Below are 19024 nucleotides of genomic sequence, written 5' to 3'. Positions count from 1 at the left end.
ACTGGAAACCCCTGTTCTAATTCTCCAAGGAGGAAATGTTTCATTGGAAGCCACTGGGAAGGAGGAGTAGGTAGGAGGTAATTCTGCTTGGGTATGGGATAGAGATGTGGGGTCTTGGGTGAGGAGAGTTTCAACTTAAACTTTACTTAATTCATTATAAAGCTCCAATATTAGGTACACCATCTCACTCACTTTTCCCTAAAAGTAGCTCTTCACCTTATCATGGTCACAATGAAGTGCTATTATATCTGCTTTCTCAGGCTCACAGAAGATAAGCACTTTCACCAATTAGACAGCTACTCTCTAAGGTGCATCCTGTTCTACCAACAGAACTCGCCGTCCTGAGGAAGTACAGGCATCTCAAAGGGTAACTACCGTTAGGGTCTGTGCAAGTGAGTGGTCCCCAGCCCTCAGCACTCAAGAGAGGGAGACTTCCTGGGGATGGCCATTCTGTAGGAGTGTGACCTGACTCTGAACCCCGGCTACGAGCAGTGACAGAATTTATAAGTCTCTGAAAAAGGAAATGTATATATTATGTTTTTATCTAGTGCTTTTATTAATGACTTGGTGATTCAAAATCTCTTTTATTTATGAGACTGATGAATTGCCTGCTATACTAAAGAGGCAGATCAAAATCTCCTTTACTTACTGAGTTATGCTTGCCTGGAGACTATAGCAGTGGAAATAGAGATTCTGGTTTAAAATGATAAAAGGGATATATGCAAAAATCATTAGAAACAAAGCAAAAGAAAAAACCTACAATTTTGAGTCAAATATCCTTAAAGAGCATATGTGTCTCTAACCATCAGTTTGTCTACCAATATCTTCTTTTATTATTAAGAACACACTTGCTGCTTACCTACTATGTGCCAGCCTAGTTGAAGGAACTAAGAAAGGGTTAGAGTAGCTGAGCTTCATGCTTAAGCAACAGGGGCAATTTGATCAAGGAGATGGCTCACGAATGGAAGGGAAACAGCAAGGTCTCGTAAAAGAGGAACAGAGAGCTTTTGTAGTGAAATGAGACTCAGGAATTAAAAGTGAGGAAGCTTTGACCCAGGGGCATCCAGGAAGTTTTTCTCTTAGAGGACACTGTGGAAGCAGGGATCCTCAAAGAGCCAGCACTTTGCAGGAAGGTGCTATAGTGTAGGACTGCAGAAGAGTCTTTTTTTCCTGGGATCACTGATTGTGAGGGAAACAGTAGCAAGAGGAGACAGAGGAGAAGGCTGGATAGAATGGAGTGTTCTCTATGCCACTTTAAGGCACCAAGGCACAAGTACCTAGAACATTTAAAGTTTCAGCAGTAAAATACTACACATGCAACAGTGGCAAAACCCTCACAATACCAGCAAATATTTGCTAATATTTGTAAAGGGAATGCTCACCTACTCATTGCTAGAGAAAACATACAATGGTGCAGCCACTTGGAAGATAACAAGGCCATTTTTTACAAAATGAAGAATCCATCACCATGAGATCCAGTAATTACACTATTTGGTATTTATCCAAAGTATTCCAATTTTATGCCTACATTAAAAACTGTACACAAGCAGCGTTAGCCATGATCATACAAATTTGGAAACAACCAAAAATATCCTCAGTAAGTGAATTGGATAAATAAAGGTTGATATAGCCATATACTGGAATATTATTCAGTGATAAAAAGAAATGAACTCACAAACTATAAAAGACATGGCAGAGACTTAAATACTATTGCTAAGTAGTGGAAGCCAATCTGGAAAGGCTATGTTGAATGTTGAGTCTACATATGGTTCTAACTATATAATACTCCAAAAGAGGAAGAAACCATAGAGTCTACAAAAACCTCAATGATTGGCAGAGGTTTAGAAGAGGAGGAAGGAGGGTTAAATATGTTGAGCAATGGGGACATTTAGGGCAAGGAAACTATTCCATAAAATACTGTACTTGGAATATATGCACTTTCCAGTTCTACAGAACTGCATAACATACAACGTGAGCCCTAATGTAAACTGTGGACTTAAACTAACAATAATGGACCAATATTAGGCCATCAACAGCAACAAATGTTCTGCAGTGTTGATGAAAGTGGAAACAACATATAACTGGTGCAGAATTCTGTACTTGCCACTCAGCTTCTCTATAAAACTAAAATTGCTCCTAAAGAAATAGAGGATAGTGCCTGGCATACAGCAGGGACTCAATAAATGGAGGCTTGGGCTAGATATAAGGCACACAGTGGGGTGACAGTAGAGACACCTAGAAAGCTAATGTTCCCCATTTGTCCATCTGCCCCAAGACAAATCTGTTTATCTGCAGACACAGGAGTAATGGATGTGTTCCTTAACGGACAGAATTCAGATCCAGGTCTAGCAGAGAGGCAATGCAAAGAATGGCAGTGTCCTCATGGTTTATTTATCTGTCCTGGGAAATGCTAATATTATTCTGTGTCCCTTTCTTCTGCTAACTTTATGTAATTAGAAAGATAAAAATTGTGTTTACTCACATGCACATGGAGAAAGATGGGGCAGCCAGTGATGGCAAGGAGCTTATACAAGGTAATTTACAAGCCGCCCAGAATGTTCATTATGCTCTATCTACATTTTGCAAGCTTGAAAAACAACTAATTTGGCATGCAGCATTTGAGAGTCAAGACAAAGAGAAGGGTTATGAAGAATCTTGTGGAGGAGGAGAAGCTCCCTGAATGGGAAGTAAGATGAAGAGGCAGGAGCCTGGATACTCCAGGTTCCTCGAGGAGGTGGGGACTGGGAAAGAAATAGCCTTTGCTTGATGGTAGAGTAGCTATGAAGGACTTGGAAGTTTAAAACTGTCCCATGAACACAGCTGCAGGGGCAGGAGGACATCATCTTCTCTCTTTAAACTATCTGTTCTTTATGGCTGTAGAATGTGGGCCCATGGTAGGCTGGTAACTGTTTCAGAAGCTTACAAACAGCTCACCGAAAGGGAACAGAGGTCTGATATATAATGTGGGTGGTGTAAATTTCACCACCATCACCGATTGTAAACTACAGATGTACGAAATTTATGCTTACCATACCTCTGCTTTTGTTCACTGGCATGAATCAACCAGAGCATATCACTAGCAGAGACTCTTACCATTCCCCACAAAGCCACACCGGCTCTGATTGCCTGAGAACCCACTGCCCTGTCATGGTCTCCTCTCCACACACTTCCCTGGTAACCTTGATCTTAAGTGGTTCCAATATACTGTGTTTGTTCTGGTCACAGAGTCTTCACACGTGCTGAGGCACACACTTGTCTGAGACCATGCATCATGACCAAACTCTTTATCTCGCCATGGCTGATCCACTGTCTCACCTGCCGTCCTGACCTGCCCCAACATCAAAAACCAATTCTTATCCTTATTAGAAGAGAGCTAAAGGATCGGCTGAATTGTGAAGGCCGACCTGAGTTGCCCTCTCCACTCCCTAACTAGATCATAATAATACTTGGTTTGGGTTGTAATATTCCTTGAACCTCTATTTATTCAACTATAACCCCCACATAATATTTTTTTTAACTACAGACTTGTGCCCGAGATGAAAAGAGATAAAATATGAAAACATTGAACCTGCTGTAAAGATCAACACAAATATCTAAGTTGAGCCTTATTCTTATTATAGACCAATGGATTTCTAAGTGTGATCTTTAGATATCCAGATTTTGGGGCCATACTCCAGTTTCCAGAATCAGAAGCTGCAAGAGGAAAATGCATGTTTTAGCAAGCTTTTCACAGTGTGTGCCCTGTTTTGAGCATGCAAATTAATGTTGAGTTATTCAGCACAGATTTGTCCTAACTTTAATCTCTCTTGGGAAAGATCAGGAGACTTCCTGGAAGTGGGCCATGAGGTCAAAGACCCCTCAGTGGCAGGTGGCAAGGGATAGGAATTTATCTGTATGGAGAGTGTAAGGTGTTCCATGGACTATTCCGGAAGCTGCATGGATACTGTGCCATTTGATTAAAAAAGTAACTCTGAGTGGCAAATTGCATACCTTACTTCATGGATGGAAAACTCAAGGCTCTGTGGAGTTCTGTCACTCAATAGAAGGTATAAGGCAGACAGCCTCCTTACATAGTGGCAAACTGGCCCCCAAGACCCCAGTGCCCCAAATCCCTCTATCCCTTGTTTCCCACCAACAACTCGGTCCCCAACCCTGGTCCCCTGTCTCTATCTTGTTGTCATTTCACAACCACTCTGGAGGATGAGGTTCAGTTCTCTCCTTTGTGCAATTCTAACTAAAAACCAAACCCCAGATTCCCCACTTTTCTCCATCATCAGACAAAACCCAATAAATCAGTCATCTCAAGTCACATCTGCTTTAAGAGAGAATCACTTCAGAAAGGTGGGGCTGGGAGAGACTCTCATTTGCATACTTTATAATTTTTCCTCCTGTCTTCTGGGGACAGCAGAGGGTAAAAAACAGGAGCAATTTTTCAGAGAAAAGAGATTTGACTCATTACAATGAATTGTGGAGCTGCAAAACCATTTCCTGGAAGTATTGGAAATGTTAATGCTATCATCTTGCACGAGTGGGTAGGGAGGAGGCAGGTAATTCCACAGGGACTGCCTGGGTACCTCATCGAAGCTAAAGGTCTAAACATTCAATCTTGATTGAATTACCCTTATTGGGACACAGAAGGTATGGCTTGGGCACCACACAAAGAGATACACATCCGTTCTGTGTGTCTCCTTGACTCCGCAGATCTATGTTAGCTGCTAGCTGAAGCTGGGAAGCTCCCACCGCAGAGACAGGAGAGAGAGGAAGAACAGACAGGAAGAGCACCCAGAGAGGACAGGGGACAGTGTTGTTACCACTGCAGCTCCTTGCATCCTCAGGATGTCACCAGGCAGTGCCCCACCAGGAAATATCTCTCTCTCTCTCTCTCTCTCTCTCTCTCTCTCTCTCTCTCTCTCTCCTATTAGATTTTTTTTTTAAAAAATACTAATCCAAATTCCCACTCCCTTCCCTCCACAAACTCTCTCACCTCACCCCTCTAATCCTAAGAGAGGGTAAAGCACTTTGCTTTGCGAAAGGTCCCAGGCCCTCCCTACTACATCTAGGCTGAGCAAGGTATCCATCCAAAGAGAATAGGAGCCCAAAAAGCCACTACATGCAGTAAAGATAAATCACCGTGCCACTGCCAGTGGTCCCTCAGTCTGCCCCAACCATGCAACTGTCAACCACATTCAAAGGGTCTAGTTTGGTCCTATGCTTGTTCCTTCCAAGTCCGGTTGGAATTGGTAAGCTCACATTAGCTCTCCTATCTTTTGTGTATCTCTCATACATCTTGGCTTCTGACCGTTGGCCTAAAATATTCCTGTCTGTCAATGAGTAGGTCTCCCTTTCTTATGGTCAAGGCATTTACTTTTCGCATAGGTTCAATATTCCTGGGAGCAGGGCATTGGAAACTTGTTTTCTTTTTCTTTTCTTTCTTCTTCTTTTTTTTTATTTTCTTTTTGGTTTTTTGAGACAGGGTTTCTCTGTGTAGCATTGGAGCCTATCCTGGCACTAGTTCTGTATATCGGGCTGGCCTCAACTCATAGAGATCCGCCTGCCTCTGCCTCCTGAGTGCTGGGATTAAAGGTGTGTGTCACCACTGCCCAGTTGGAAACCTGTTTTCAACAGTGAACCTTATTTGAGCTCACAACCTGCCAATGGCATTGGATAATGCACTGGTTACAGGACACCAGGCACTGTACTGAAAGCAATGACAGTGGGGACAAGCCATAGCGAATAGACACCTGTCACAGAACAAAGACATTTTCCAGTGCCCAGCACAGGAAGTGTTCAGAGGAGGCCCACACATTATGCCTTAATATATGTCTGCTGACTATTTGAATATCTCTTTCCGACACTTCACTTGTAAGAAATCTTGCTGTCTGCATGCAAGAGAGAAATTATAAATGTTTTCTGATTAGTTCCACTATTCACAGCCCATTCCTAAATCAGCACAGGAAACAGCTAAGCGAAAACTTCTGCCTCTTTCTTCCTTTACAAACTGCCTGTGTCTTATTCTTTCTCCAGCGTTTTTTCTTTTGAGATGTCTAGACAGTTAAAACAAAACTTTTCACGGTGCTAGAAATAACTTGTCCCTAAGGATTTCCCCGTTTCTCCTTTCTTTGCCCAAACTGGGGTAACCTAAGATCTTAAGAAATGGTCCTCACACAGTGGGTAGGATGTCAAAAGGCCTGGGTTGGGCTACAATATATCACAGGAAGGTTGCTATGGGCACCTCTTAACAGATCACTGACCCAACACTTTGTCTGGGGTAACTCTGCTGTCTTGAAGGCTGTTCATGTCATCATCTGGAAATGCCAAAACTTGTATGCTGTCCGTGAGTGGTAGTTCGTTTTATGGCTGTCCCTCAACTCTCTCTCTCTTCCTTCCCCCTTTAGGATTACTACTGAATTTAGTTGGGTCTTGCCACCCTTCCTGGGATCATTGTAATAATCTACTAACCCAAAGCTGGAAACATAAGGATTATTTTATATCAAATCCCAGGAAACAAGAACTTTTTTTTTTCTCCCACATTTCCCAAAATCTAACCTCTCAGAAGGACACTTACAGGATATGATGTTTCCATATCGATTCTTATTGCGGTTTTCATCTTCCTTGGCTGTGTCCCACGAAGCTGTCTGTCCCTCTGGTAAGGCCTACAAGGCAAAGGCAGATGGTTAGCATAGCCTGAGATGCAACTCTCCTTAAGTGTAGAGGAACCAATAACAGGAAATGGGTATTGACTATGATGGGGGACTCAGTACACAGGGCTATGTGTCTGTAGTGGTGCCTCCTATGAGCTTACATTGCTTGCTCAAATATTGTTTTATCTTCTTTCTGTCATGAGTTTACAGTCTAGTCGAGTAGTGAATCATTCATCCATCCATCCATTCATTCATATACTCAGCAGATGCTCATTGATCTCATATTATGTTTTGGGAGTTTTTCTAGGTACTTGAACTCTAGGCTGTCCAGTGGATTAGGAAATATAGCAAAGGACAAAGCAAATCCAATTTCATATATGAAGATATGAAGAACCACAGGAGGATAACAGCTTAGGAAGTTTTCTGTGAAAGACTCACATGCAAATTCATTCCCTGATGAGGTGAAGAAGTCAGTCACACTGAGAAAAGTAGGAAGTACTTTCCAGGTAAAAGGAACAGGTGCAAAGGTCAGAGAGTGATTACATGATCGTGTTCATAGGATGAGAGTATTGCAGGATTGTTGGGGGGAGCTGATGCCTGGAAACTTCTAGGGAGGATCTGAGAATCCAAATGACCCCCAAGTATCATAGTTCCTGGTTAATAAAGAATGTTGTTCTAAGTGTGCTAGGGAACCAATAGAGGGCTCTGAGCAAGGAGGTCCCCTCATCTGCTATACAAAGAGCATTCGTGTTCCTGTGGAATGCAGACTCTAAGAAGGCCAGAGAAGAAACAGGGTAATTGGTTATGAATTGATTGCAATCGTACCTTGTAATGGTCCTTGGACTGCTGGAGCAAGTAGTAGTAGTGGCTATGAGAGAAGCAATTATTTTGTGGTTGTTCAGGTAAGCATGTCAGACTTAGGTCACCTCAGAAGAAGACCCAAAGATAAGGCTTTGGGTACAAGTGGCTGGGTTTGGAGGCAATCAAAGAGAATGAGAGGAGAGAGGGGGAAGCAGACAGTCAAGGGAATGAAGCTGACAGGGCAGATTGTCACTGTACCACCAAGTCAAATTGGAGCTCAATAATTCATGAACACATCTCATGTCCAGGGCTCTTGTATGAGAGGGGAAGGAGAGAGCTGGAATGGTTGCCAATTGTTTCTCTTCTACTGTTGTTGGAGAATAAGTGTTAGAAAACCCTCATGTTTATGCCTTGCTCTGTAGGTAGTGCAGATATTCTTTAGTCTTGAGGAAGTCCTCAGGTAACGAAACATAGATGCTTACTAGAGGAAGCTGTCATGTTGGTGTGCAGAGAACCATGAAGGTATAGATTTGCAGAGGGCACTAATGCAAGAAATTTAGACAGGAACTGTGAAAGAAAGAAGAATGTAGGCTGACCTCTAGGTCAATGGCTTGAAGAACTAGAGAAATGTCATTTACTGAAATGGAGAAATTTAAGGGAGAAACATTATTGATTGGGTGGGAAGTAAGCATTGCATTTTGGGTATATAATATACATAGAAGATTCCCAACTAGTGGGCACTGAGTATTTTAACGTGCTGAAGTTAGTAAAAATGATAATAGTATTACTGGCACCCAAGTTTGAGATGTCTGCAAGACACCTAAGCTGGGCTGTTGATCAGGAAGTTTGTTGCAGAGCTCCAGAGTTTAAAGGCAGGGAGGAGGTAGAAGCCGGCCATCAGTTTAAGAGGGAGGCAGGTACGTAAGTGACAGCCAAGTGAACACCCATGTGGATGGTTTGCAAGAGCTAAGGGCCAAGAGGTCTAGAGCAAAGTGAAGATGCCATCAGTTCCACCACAGAGGGGAGAAATGAGCATTTATGGAGTGGAGACAGCTTTAGCAAGCCTGCAGCATCATTCAGGACAAACCATATTTTGGTGAATGTCTTTATTCTTCTCCACAGGATAGGATGAGTGTGCTATTCATGGTCCTGACATTACTTACAATACCAGATTTGGTCTGCACAGTGGAGGAGGAGACATTTGCTCATCTTAACACATCAGCCTTCACCTTAACACATCAGCCTTCACCTTGCCCTTCTATTCTTCAATGGGTCCATCCCAAGCAAGAGCAAGTCCTCACCAATTGGTCAGAAATTCAGTCACTCAGAAGACCATGATCTCAGAGACAGGCATGGTCACTGTGTATGAAAAAGCAGAGTTTGTGCACAGTGAACCCTTGGTTTAGGCTATCTTTAGACTACTGATGCTTTTTGTTCTTGTGCCTAACTCAGCTTCCCACCCCATCTTACCTTCTAACTGGGCGGCCCCACTTCTGTCAGTCAGCCTGCCAGGCGTATTGCTGTGTGTCAGAGTCTTAGTGACAGTTTTGTCTTTCTTGATAATTGTGATGATCTTTGGGGAGCAGATTTTCTACTTGGAACTCTATGTGATAAAAGTCAATTGTTCATTCCAACATGGTGGTGGGGCAGACTATTTCCATATGAATCTTATGGGAAAGTACGTTTAGTATCTGCTGTGTGTCAGAATTTAGGTTTCAGATACTTACAGTCTCTTTATGGTTGCATGCTGGCATTACTTGTGTTTGGTTTTAAACTCTTGATGCCAAGGACTTACTCCAGATCAGATAGGTCACTGTCTGTGATAAAATGTGGACATTGGCCATGATCAAAGCTCCTATGAGATTTCACTGTGAAAATGGCAAATTTCCCGGCAGAGATAATTTACCTTTGGATTTCATGGCTTTGGTTTTGTTTCCTCCAATTCATCCTCCATTGTAATCAGAGTGATTTTTATAAATGGTGAACAGGACCCAGCTACTCCTTTTTTTATTGGAATTTATTGAGTAAATTCCAAATTCATAACAAGCCCTTTATGACTTCACCCCAAACGTTCTTTCAGTCTTATTTTGACCATGTACAAAGTCCTTTAGGTTTCTGAGACTTTAAACATGTTCTTTCTACTTAAAAGTCCTTTCCACTCGAGGTTCCTGTAAAATCCCTAAGAATCTTTCCAAACACATCCAAGCTTCTTTTCCCTTGCCTGGTCTTTATGCTCACCCTTCCCTACTGCATTCTCAGCTAGAGCCAGTCACTTCCATATATTACCACATGGACACATCTACATCTAAGAACATAAAAGCCTACCTTCCAAAGTGGCCATGGGCTTCTTCAGGGAAAGGAGAACACCACATTTATAATTCCATTTCCAGGGCCCACTACTAGCACTGTGCTTCATACTGTGAGAATGACAAGCTTGGAATGAATAAAATGAATAATAACTGAGTGGCTTCTGAGTCTGTGGATGACAAAGATCTTGGAATTGCAGACTCATCCATGACCTTGAAAACTGTCCTGCCCACTGTGGTCTTCAAGCAGCTTATCAGCTGATTCACAGTGTCAACCTCAGTGACAGATTGCTCACTGTCCCACAGTTTCCTGCCTGTCCTTTAAGCAGCATTGCTGGCTGGATTTCTTCTTGCTCTGGCCCTGAGCTTTGTCTTGGCCTACCTCCATGGACCCAGTAGAATAAGCATGGTCTCTCTGTATTGTAACACTGCAGACATCCAATGAAAGTGCATCTTGCCAATCCTAGAGTTCTGAATTGTGGCTAAACACCAAAACATGGCCTTGGAGACAAGCCAAGGCAAACCTATCCTGATGTGGGATTCCCCTCTCTATGCTATGAATACCATTGCTTAATAAAGAAACTGTCTTGGGCCTGAACAAAGCAGAATAGAGTTAGGCAGGGAAAACTGAATTCTGGGAGAAAGAAGGGGGTGTCAGTGAGAAGTCATGGAACTGCCAGAGGAGAAAGATGTGAGCTCCAGCTGGAACCTTGCTGGTAGGCCACGAGCCTCGTGGCAAAATATAAAATAATAGAAATGGGTTAATTTAATATGTAAGAGTTTTTTAGGAATACACTAGAGTAATAGGCCAAGCAATGATTTAATTAATAGAGTTTCTGTGTGGTTATTTTGGGCCTGAGCAGCCGGGAACAAACAAGCAGCCTTCCTACTACACTATCTCAGAGAAATCCTACACCCAACATAACAGTTGTTAATGACTGAGGGCTACTTCCCCATGGGAATACACATAGGCACCAGAAATGGGGTGTGGGGTTTTGTGACAATGTTGACAAATACAGAAGGTGTTCCTAATAGGACCACCGAGGGGAGGTGGTAATGGCCCCTAATTGGCAGACTTTGATCACCCATATGTTTCCCCTTTTAGGCAGTTGCAGCCTAATAGAGGATAATCTCTTCAAGAAAACAAATCTGAGGGGTAAGAGCATGAAAGGGAGATTCATCTCCTCTTCAAAGTGAAGGAGCCAGGGGCATTATTTTTACATTAGTGGCTAGTTACAGTAGATTGACCAGGGAATGGTGGCAGTCATTAGGAGCTAATCACATTCTTTTGAAACCAAAATTGCCACCTCATTATACTCCTCTATTATCAATCTCTGCTTCCCTTTTTTGGTTCTTTCTTCTTAAAGTGTGAAGCCCTGTTTCTGTATTCCCTTCTGAGTGTGGCAAGGTTCCCCACTCTTCCCTAGTGTTTGTTTCCCAAGGCAGTCCTTAATTTCAAAAGATATGTTTGGGGATGTCCTTGTCCCTGGAGAGCTGAGCCTTTATATTCATTAAAGCCTCAAAAGTCAGATTTGAAAAGGTCTTTTTAAATTAAAAAAAAAAAGAAGTAGATTATTGTGTAACCTAGGAAAGTGAGGTCTGGAGGCTGGAAAATAGCTGCTCAGCAACACAGGAGACTATGTCCCTCTTTCCAGTACCTCTTTCCATGGTAGTCATCTGAGGCTAGATTCTGGATTAGGTTCTAGAAATGACGGCAATAGATGTGACAGATACTATTTCCTGAACCACTTTCACGGTGGGGAGAGGCAGATGACATACCAACAAACACGTGGTTACAGTTTTTAATGTGTGCTTTGAAGTAGATGAGCAGGGTGCATAGGGAGACAGAAACTAGGGATAAAGAGCAATTCAGAAAGAGAGGTTTGGGCAGGCTATGTGAAAAGGTAACATTTGAGAAAGAGAAAAGCAGAGACCTTGGTACTGGCAAGCTGGCCTGACACTCACAGCTGAACCCCAGGGCTTTCCTAGTGAGCATAAAAATTTCACAGAAACCAGTCTGAGACGAGAGCCCTTTTGAGAGTCATGATGGGAAGGGACAATTGCAAGACCTTTCTTCAGTTACTTCTCAACAGAGACGAAAGTATGAGCATTGTTCATGACCACAAAGAAAATGGCTAAACATCCCTGAATCCCAGCTGACAGGAATGCCCACTGCCTCTTTGCCAGCTATATTCTTCTCTCAGTTAAGATTTATCAAGCTGCTCAATAATACCACATCTGGCATCCAACCTGGAGTTTGTTTAAACCATCTATGATTTCACTGAGCATCCACATTCTATAAGCCTTTTCTGACATCCCTTTCCTGAGAGACCAACCTCTTTCCGTGTTGCATAGTAATTTCTTCCAAATTGAAGCTGGAGGGAAGATCTTTAAGACTCAGGAAGTAAAAATTTCAAGGCTCAAAGATGAAACAGTTCACAAGTCTTAGGACACTCCTGAAACTTAGAAGATTCACAAGGCCCCTCTCCAAGGTTATATAAGCAATAACAGCTGTGGAAGAGAGAAAATGTTCCAACCAGAACACGTGGCTACAAATCTTACTGGTAAAACCAGGGCCGGAGCTTTTGTGAGCCATTACCTTTGTGGACTTTTTGTTATGATATAGCTGCCTTATATGTCATACATGTCCTGTAAGTAAATATTCACCCATACTCCTATAAGTAACTTCAATAAACTTACTGGTTCACTAAGCTAGACTTGGCACAATCATTTCTTTGTTCTGTTGTCAGCTATCTATCTGGAGTGAATTTATTAGTTCATGTGTTCTTAGGAAAAATCACCCAGCACCTGAGGTGCAGTAATTTTAACTTTCCTGATACTATGTATGCTACTTCAGTCTTTGGGTGACATATTTGATCTCAAACTAAGTGATAAACAAATATCAGCCATATCAAGAACTGCGAAGAGTGTTCCAGGGGGAGGGAAAAGCAAATGCAGAGACCCTGACATGGAATGAGCTCATGGTATTCTAGAACTTGAGGGAGGGTCTCCAGAGCAGAAAGAATAAAAGGTATACATTATGTGAGTCAGTGGCACATAGTTGTAGATGCAGTTTTCCTGTCCCACAGCCACTTTCAAATTATCACTCAGAGGCTTAATATTAATCACAAGTGCTCAACCAATAGCTCAGGCTTATTATTAACTAGCTCTTACATTTTAAGTAAACCCATATCCTTTTCTTTTATTAACATGACATGTTCATCTCCTGCTCCATTGGCATCTGTGTGGCAACTCCAGACTTTGCCTTTCTTCCTCTCAGCATTCTTTTATTCTGTTTCTCCTTTCTAATCTTATTCTTTTCAGCTATTAGTCAGCTTCTTTATTAAACCAATCACAGTGACATGTATCCACACAGTGTAAAGTAATATTCCACAGCCCATAGATGTGACTCAGTGTAGATCCTATAGATCACAGATAGGATGTGAGTTTTATTCAAAGGCAATAGGAATGCTTTGGGAGCATTTGATGAGGAAGCTATTGTCACATTATGATAAACATCAGAGGGTATTTGTTACCTAATTCCCCTTTCACCTTTGTTAATTGGCCTGATAGATGTCATGATTTAATGGTTGTTTTTGCCCAATCCAGACACTCTTCTTATGTCTGTTACTCACCTGCCAAGCCACAGTGTCAGTGGGAGACTCAGACCACATGATCACAGATCATTCCTTCTTAGACTCTGTTGTGCTTAGTCCCCAAGTCTGAGTAACCTGCTTCTGTTTCCCTACTTAGTTACTTAGTTCATTAATTCCCTGTTAGAACTAAGAATCATCTCTAAATGCCTATTTCCTTTTCTTCTACTAGCTTAAGAAGGGTCTTTATAACGCTTTTAATTCTTTGGGTCCAAGCCCCAAATAGACCTCAGAACATAGTTTCTGAGAACAACTCATCTCCAATCCTATGCTGATGTGTGCCAGTCCACTTCATTTTCCTGCAGCCCCACTAACCTAGCAGCTCTGTCAGCAGTGGTACCTCCCTTGGCTTGACTGCATCCCCGGAGATAATTGGATGTGAAATGCCCTGAGGTGCAGCAAAACCCGGCCCCAGGATTGCTGATCAGCCAGTTCCCGGATGATGCTTCAGGGCACAGCCAAGAGCCTGCCTCCACCAAAATCAGTTCAGCCTACCAGGATTTCTCCCTGTTCCCACTGTTTTCTATGGAAGGAAACTTTCAGAGAGTCCTCACCAAGGAGGAGCCATTTTAGTAGGGCCTGTCATTCGCTTTTCTTGTCAAGAAATACTTTGAGCAAGGCAACTGTGCATGTGAATGGGGGAAAGGCAGAAAGGCAAGCTGACTACAGGGCTTGGATATTTTTACTGAAAGTCATTTTGCCATCTGAGACTCAGTGTTGTAGTACCTCTTTCAGGTGAGAGGAGGGGAAGGGAAAAAACCACAGTGAGAGCAGAAAGAGAGTTTCGATATCTCACTCCTAGGGATCCTGATTATATTGGTGCTTATGCCATCCTGTGCATTTGTTAATACTTAGCATGGGGCATGCTCAAAATTAATATGTAAGTTATTTAGTATAAAAAATGAAGAGGCATGTTTCACAGAGCTTCATGACCATGACTGATTATCTGAGGCAAAGCCTACAGCATCTGGACCAATGCCTGAGGTATAAGGTGTTCAGCAACTATCCATCTTCCTCCATACAAAGCCTTCATAGCTTACCCACAGAATTTACCACATGCCCTGTAAGAAACATCCAACTGATTGGCATAAGCATAAGGACAGGGACTCCTGTCAACACTTGTCTCAGATTGTCTCAGATCAAAGGGATTCTTGGAATATAGGTTCTCAGGTTTAAACTGGGGGCCTTTCTAGGAGGTCAGGATGAGTTATTTTTTCAGGCAAAATACAGAATTCAGGTAGTAGGGAATTCCATCGGAGTCTAAGGTTTAGTCTCAGTCCTATTCATGGACTCACTTAACACTCAATTCATTCAAGTCTGTTGGGGGGATTTAGATAATAAGGGCAACCATGGGCAGCTGTGCAGGCGGGAGACAATACAAGAGCCCTAGATCTAAAGAAGCACGGTGCGCACGACAGACAGCATAGTTTTCTATGTATCTGTATTATGAATGCCTTTTGAAAGGTGACAGTTAAGTATCTCGAGGAGGCTACACCTTCTGCCGTTTCTCTCTGAGGTGCTGTGTAAGTTAGTGCGGCCTTGGCAGAGGCTAAGCTTTCAACAAACGCTACCTATTCTGTGCTGAAAAGCAGATTGCCTTCGGGATTATAAATGTGGATGGAGAAGGCAGGAAGGGAAGACTAATGACATCTACTCAAAATGGCATCAGGAGAGTAAATATTATTGCATACCGTGTCACTAAATAGACGGTAATTTATGAATTCTGCTGGTGAAGCTAAGTAGAAAATCAGATTGCTGCAAGGTGGAGGTATTTGTCTGCCATGGGAACTTGGATCAAGTCAGAATAGTTGAGTGTGTGTCCATGTGTGGAGTCATAAAACACTCTTTAAAGGGCCCAATCACAGCCTGCACTTAGGAGACTGAGGCAAGGAGGATCAAGAGTTTGAGGCCAGCCTGGGTTATACAGTCAGATCCAACCTTATAGCGATAGAAAAAGAAAAAGGCTAGGGAGACAGTTCATTTATTTGGTAGAGTGATTGCTGGACAAACATGGTGACCCAAGTTCAACCCTTGGAGCCCATGTGAAAAAAAGCTGGCCACGGTAGTTTGTAACCCCAGTGCTGGACTGACAGAGACAAATGGATCTCGGGGGCTCGCTGGTCAACCTAAAAAATGCAATCAGTGAGTTCCAGACTGGTGAGAAACCCCATTTCAAGAAAGAAGATAGAACTACATCCTGAGGAATGATGCCCAAGAGGCTGACTTTTGGCTTCCATATGCTTGCATGTACATGCACATAAACCCTGCACAAAATGTGTGAACTCAGACATGCACACATGTGTGCATGTACACACAGACACATACAAACACACACACACACACACACACACACACACACACACACACACACCCCAAAGTTAAAAAACAAGCAAACAACCACAGATTGTTTCCAGACGACAATTTTTATGTCAGTGGCTCTCAAACTTGGTGGCTATGCAGTTTTCCTAAGGATAAAATACAGAGCCCCATAGTTGTTAGGTTCAAAAGATGCTCTGGATAAACGGCTATGTGTGGTACCTATTAGCATACCAAAGCCCATGCTGGCCTCCAGGCTTTCTCAGCATCACAGATGCAGAGTCCAGGCTGGCATCCTGGCTCTTCTTAGCTCTTTGTGCCCCACACCCTACTCTAAACTTCTCCAGCTCATGGGCTTTTCTTTCTCCAGCTTCTCATTGCCACAGAGCTCCTGCATTTCAGCTACAAGCTCTCTATTTTTTTTTTCTGTCTTCCTCTCTTGGCCCCCTCCCTCTTGGTCATTTCTTTCTCCCCTGCTCCCACCCTCTCCTCTCTTATGGCCTGGTTCAGTCTGCTGGCCATGCTCAGTACACCAAGTTTTCCCCTTGCTTTGGATACTTCCAGATTCCTCTGGATTTACACTCCCTCATATCAACAATAAAAAACTTTCCCTCACTGTACCATGCCCTCAGTTTATACAGTATCTGTCTGGCACCAATGACCCTAGGCCTCGATGCCCTTTCTTAACTCTCCAGCGGCGTCTGACATACTTCAAAGCTGGAGAACTGCTGTTGTAGGCAGCAAGGCAGAGGCACACAGCAAATGCCCTGGGGGAGACTCAGCCTCAAAGTTCAAGGCTGATGCTCCACACATCCCCAGGGACCACCCACACAGGTGAGGGGCTTTCTATGTTGGCTTCTTTCTATAAGACATATTGTCTTTTTCTTGAGGTGAGCTATTCTCTTAAAAATAGATTCTTATGTTTAATCGACACATACTAATTGTGTGTATCTATGGGGTATCCTCTGGCAGCTCAATACCTCTATACAATACATAATGATCAGATTGGGTAATTAGCATATCTGTCACCTCAGACAGATGTCATTTTTTTTTTGTGTTGGGAATATTCAAAACTTCTGGCAGCTATTCTGAAATACCCAATCAACTGTTGTCAACACAGTCATACTACTTTAGATTTTAAAGCTGTTCTTCCTCTCCAACTTGTGCCCAAGTACCCACAAGCCATCATTTCTCTACCTTGCCCTCCTCCAAACTCTGCCAGGTTCTAGGGACCACTGCTCTAGTCTGCTTCTTTAAAGCCAGTATTTTCATTTCCACATTTAAGTGAAACCGTGTGCCATCTGTCTTTCCATGCCTGACTTATTTCACTTAACATAATGGTCTCTTGTTCATCCATAATGCTGCAAATGACAGTCTCATTTTTATGGATGAATATTTCATTGAGTATGCATACTACATTTTCTTTACCATTCATCTGCCAATGGACCACTAGGATGATTCCATAGCTTAGCTTCTGTGAGTTAAGATGTCTGTTCTATATACTGATTTAAATTCCTTTGATGTATAACTTAATGTGGGACAGTTCTATTTCTAGTTATTTGAAGACCCTCCATACTGTTTTCCATAATGGCTGTGCTTATTACATGCCCACCAACAATATGTGATTTCCCTACCTCTTGATCCTCTGCTAGCATTTATTTCCTGCCTTAAAATAAAAATTATGTGTATGAATATTTCTCCTGTGTCTATGTGTATCATATGTGTGTCTGCTACCCTCAGAGGTCAGAAGAGGGCATCAGAGTTCTGGAGCTGGAGGTACGGATGGTTGCTGGGTTGTTATGGGTTCTAGGGAATTTGGAATTTATCCTTGGTTTTCTGCAAGAACAGTAAGTGCTCCTAACCACCAGACATCTCTTCATCCCTCTATCTCCTGCCATTCTGACAACAGCTATTCTAACTAGGGTGGGCTCATAGCTCATTTTAGTTTTGATTTGCATTTTGGATAAAATTATTGCTAATCGCTTAAAATTTTTTAACCAGCACTTCCTAATTAAATATGTTATTTTCATATGTTAATTAAGTATGTTATTTTCCAGATGTTTTAGGGAAGAAAAAAGGGAAGGCTTAGTCCTTATTTTCAAGCCCAGTGGAAAAGCTTGCACTTCCAGCTCTGAGCTGGGAGTTGTCTCTACAGCCCCATTCCCAAGCTCATGGTCTTAGCTTTACACCCACACACCACCATCTAGGAGGTTGTTTCTGGGCCAATAATCCTTTCCTAAACTTCAGCAGTGTTAGAAGGGATGAATTGCTGAAGATCCTGACTACGACCTTGTTAATTCTGGTGGTGGTAGTGGAGGTGGTGGGAGTTAGAATGACAGCTTAGTGGTTAAGAGTACTTACTCCACGTTCAGTTTCTCACACTAAAGTCAGGGAACCACCTATAACTGCAGCTCCAAGGGATCTGATGCCCTCTTCTGGCCTCCACAGGCACAGTAGAGACACACAGATACAGATAGACACAGACATAGATAACGCAGAAACAGACACACAGAGACACACGCAGACACATGGACACACACACACACACACACACACACACACACACACACACCCCACAGTGTACATAGTTTCCTCCATATTCTACTTTGCCTCAGCCCAATGTCACATCTTTTGCAACACGTCTTATTTATCTTGGTAACAGACAGCAAAACCAAAATAAATATTAACAATGCCAGTAACAACTGCCTGCTTTTTTCCTATGCTGCCTTCACTCATGTGCCTCTAAAGCAGTGGATCACAACCTGTGGGTCATGACCCCCATGGGAGGGGATTGAATGACTCCTCCATAGGGGCTGCAAGTCAGATATTTTGCATATCAGATATTTACATTATGATCCATAACAACAGCAAGATTATAGTTATGAAGTAGCAACAAAAATCAGTTTATGGTTGGGGGGTCACCACAGCATGAGTAACTGTATTAAAAGGTCGACGCGTTAGGAAGTCTTAGAACCACTGCTTAAAACATTTTAGCTGGAGTTAAGCTATGGAATTCCCTTCTGTGGTGAGGACATGAGCTTCCTTAACACAGGGTCTTCATTTCTTCTGTTTAACTATCTCCAGTGCCTGAAATAGTTTAAAGCACACCACAGATACTTAGCTGGTGTTTCTGACCAAACGAGTGATTAGAAAAAGCCCTATACTATTAGACCAAAAAGTAGCTGAAAACTCAGCCCCCAATCATTTCACAGAAGATGAAACTGGGATTCCCACAGGGAAAAGTCTTGTCTAAGACTACTCAGAATCTTGGGATCTGGGTGAGAACTAGGTCTTGATTCTTGGTTCA

The 19024-nt window shown here is 42.5% G+C and overlaps 1 protein-coding gene across 13 annotated transcripts in view; it reads right to left on the bottom strand.

The window, feature by feature from the left end:
• The window catches only part of Ptprt (protein tyrosine phosphatase receptor type T), a 1081821-nt gene that overhangs the window by 54772 nt on the left and 1008025 nt on the right, over window positions 1-19024 (bottom strand). For all 13 annotated transcript variants that reach the window (XR_005976047.1, XM_041670836.1, XM_041670844.1 and 10 more), the window contains one exon: window positions 6566-6653. Coding sequence is in view for 12 of the 13 variants with exons in the window: in XM_041670836.1 (XP_041526770.1) it covers window positions 6566-6653 (88 nt within the window). In the remaining variant the exon portion in view is untranslated. The remainder of the gene's footprint in view (window positions 1-6565; window positions 6654-19024) is intronic.

Source organism: Microtus oregoni, unplaced genomic scaffold, assembly GCF_018167655.1.
Source record: "Microtus oregoni isolate MIOR12 unplaced genomic scaffold, Mior012 000020F_ref0000438, whole genome shotgun sequence".
In the NCBI taxonomy this organism is placed as follows: Eukaryota; Metazoa; Chordata; class Mammalia; order Rodentia; family Cricetidae; genus Microtus; species Microtus oregoni.
This window is presented reverse-complemented; position numbering and strand designations above follow the sequence as displayed.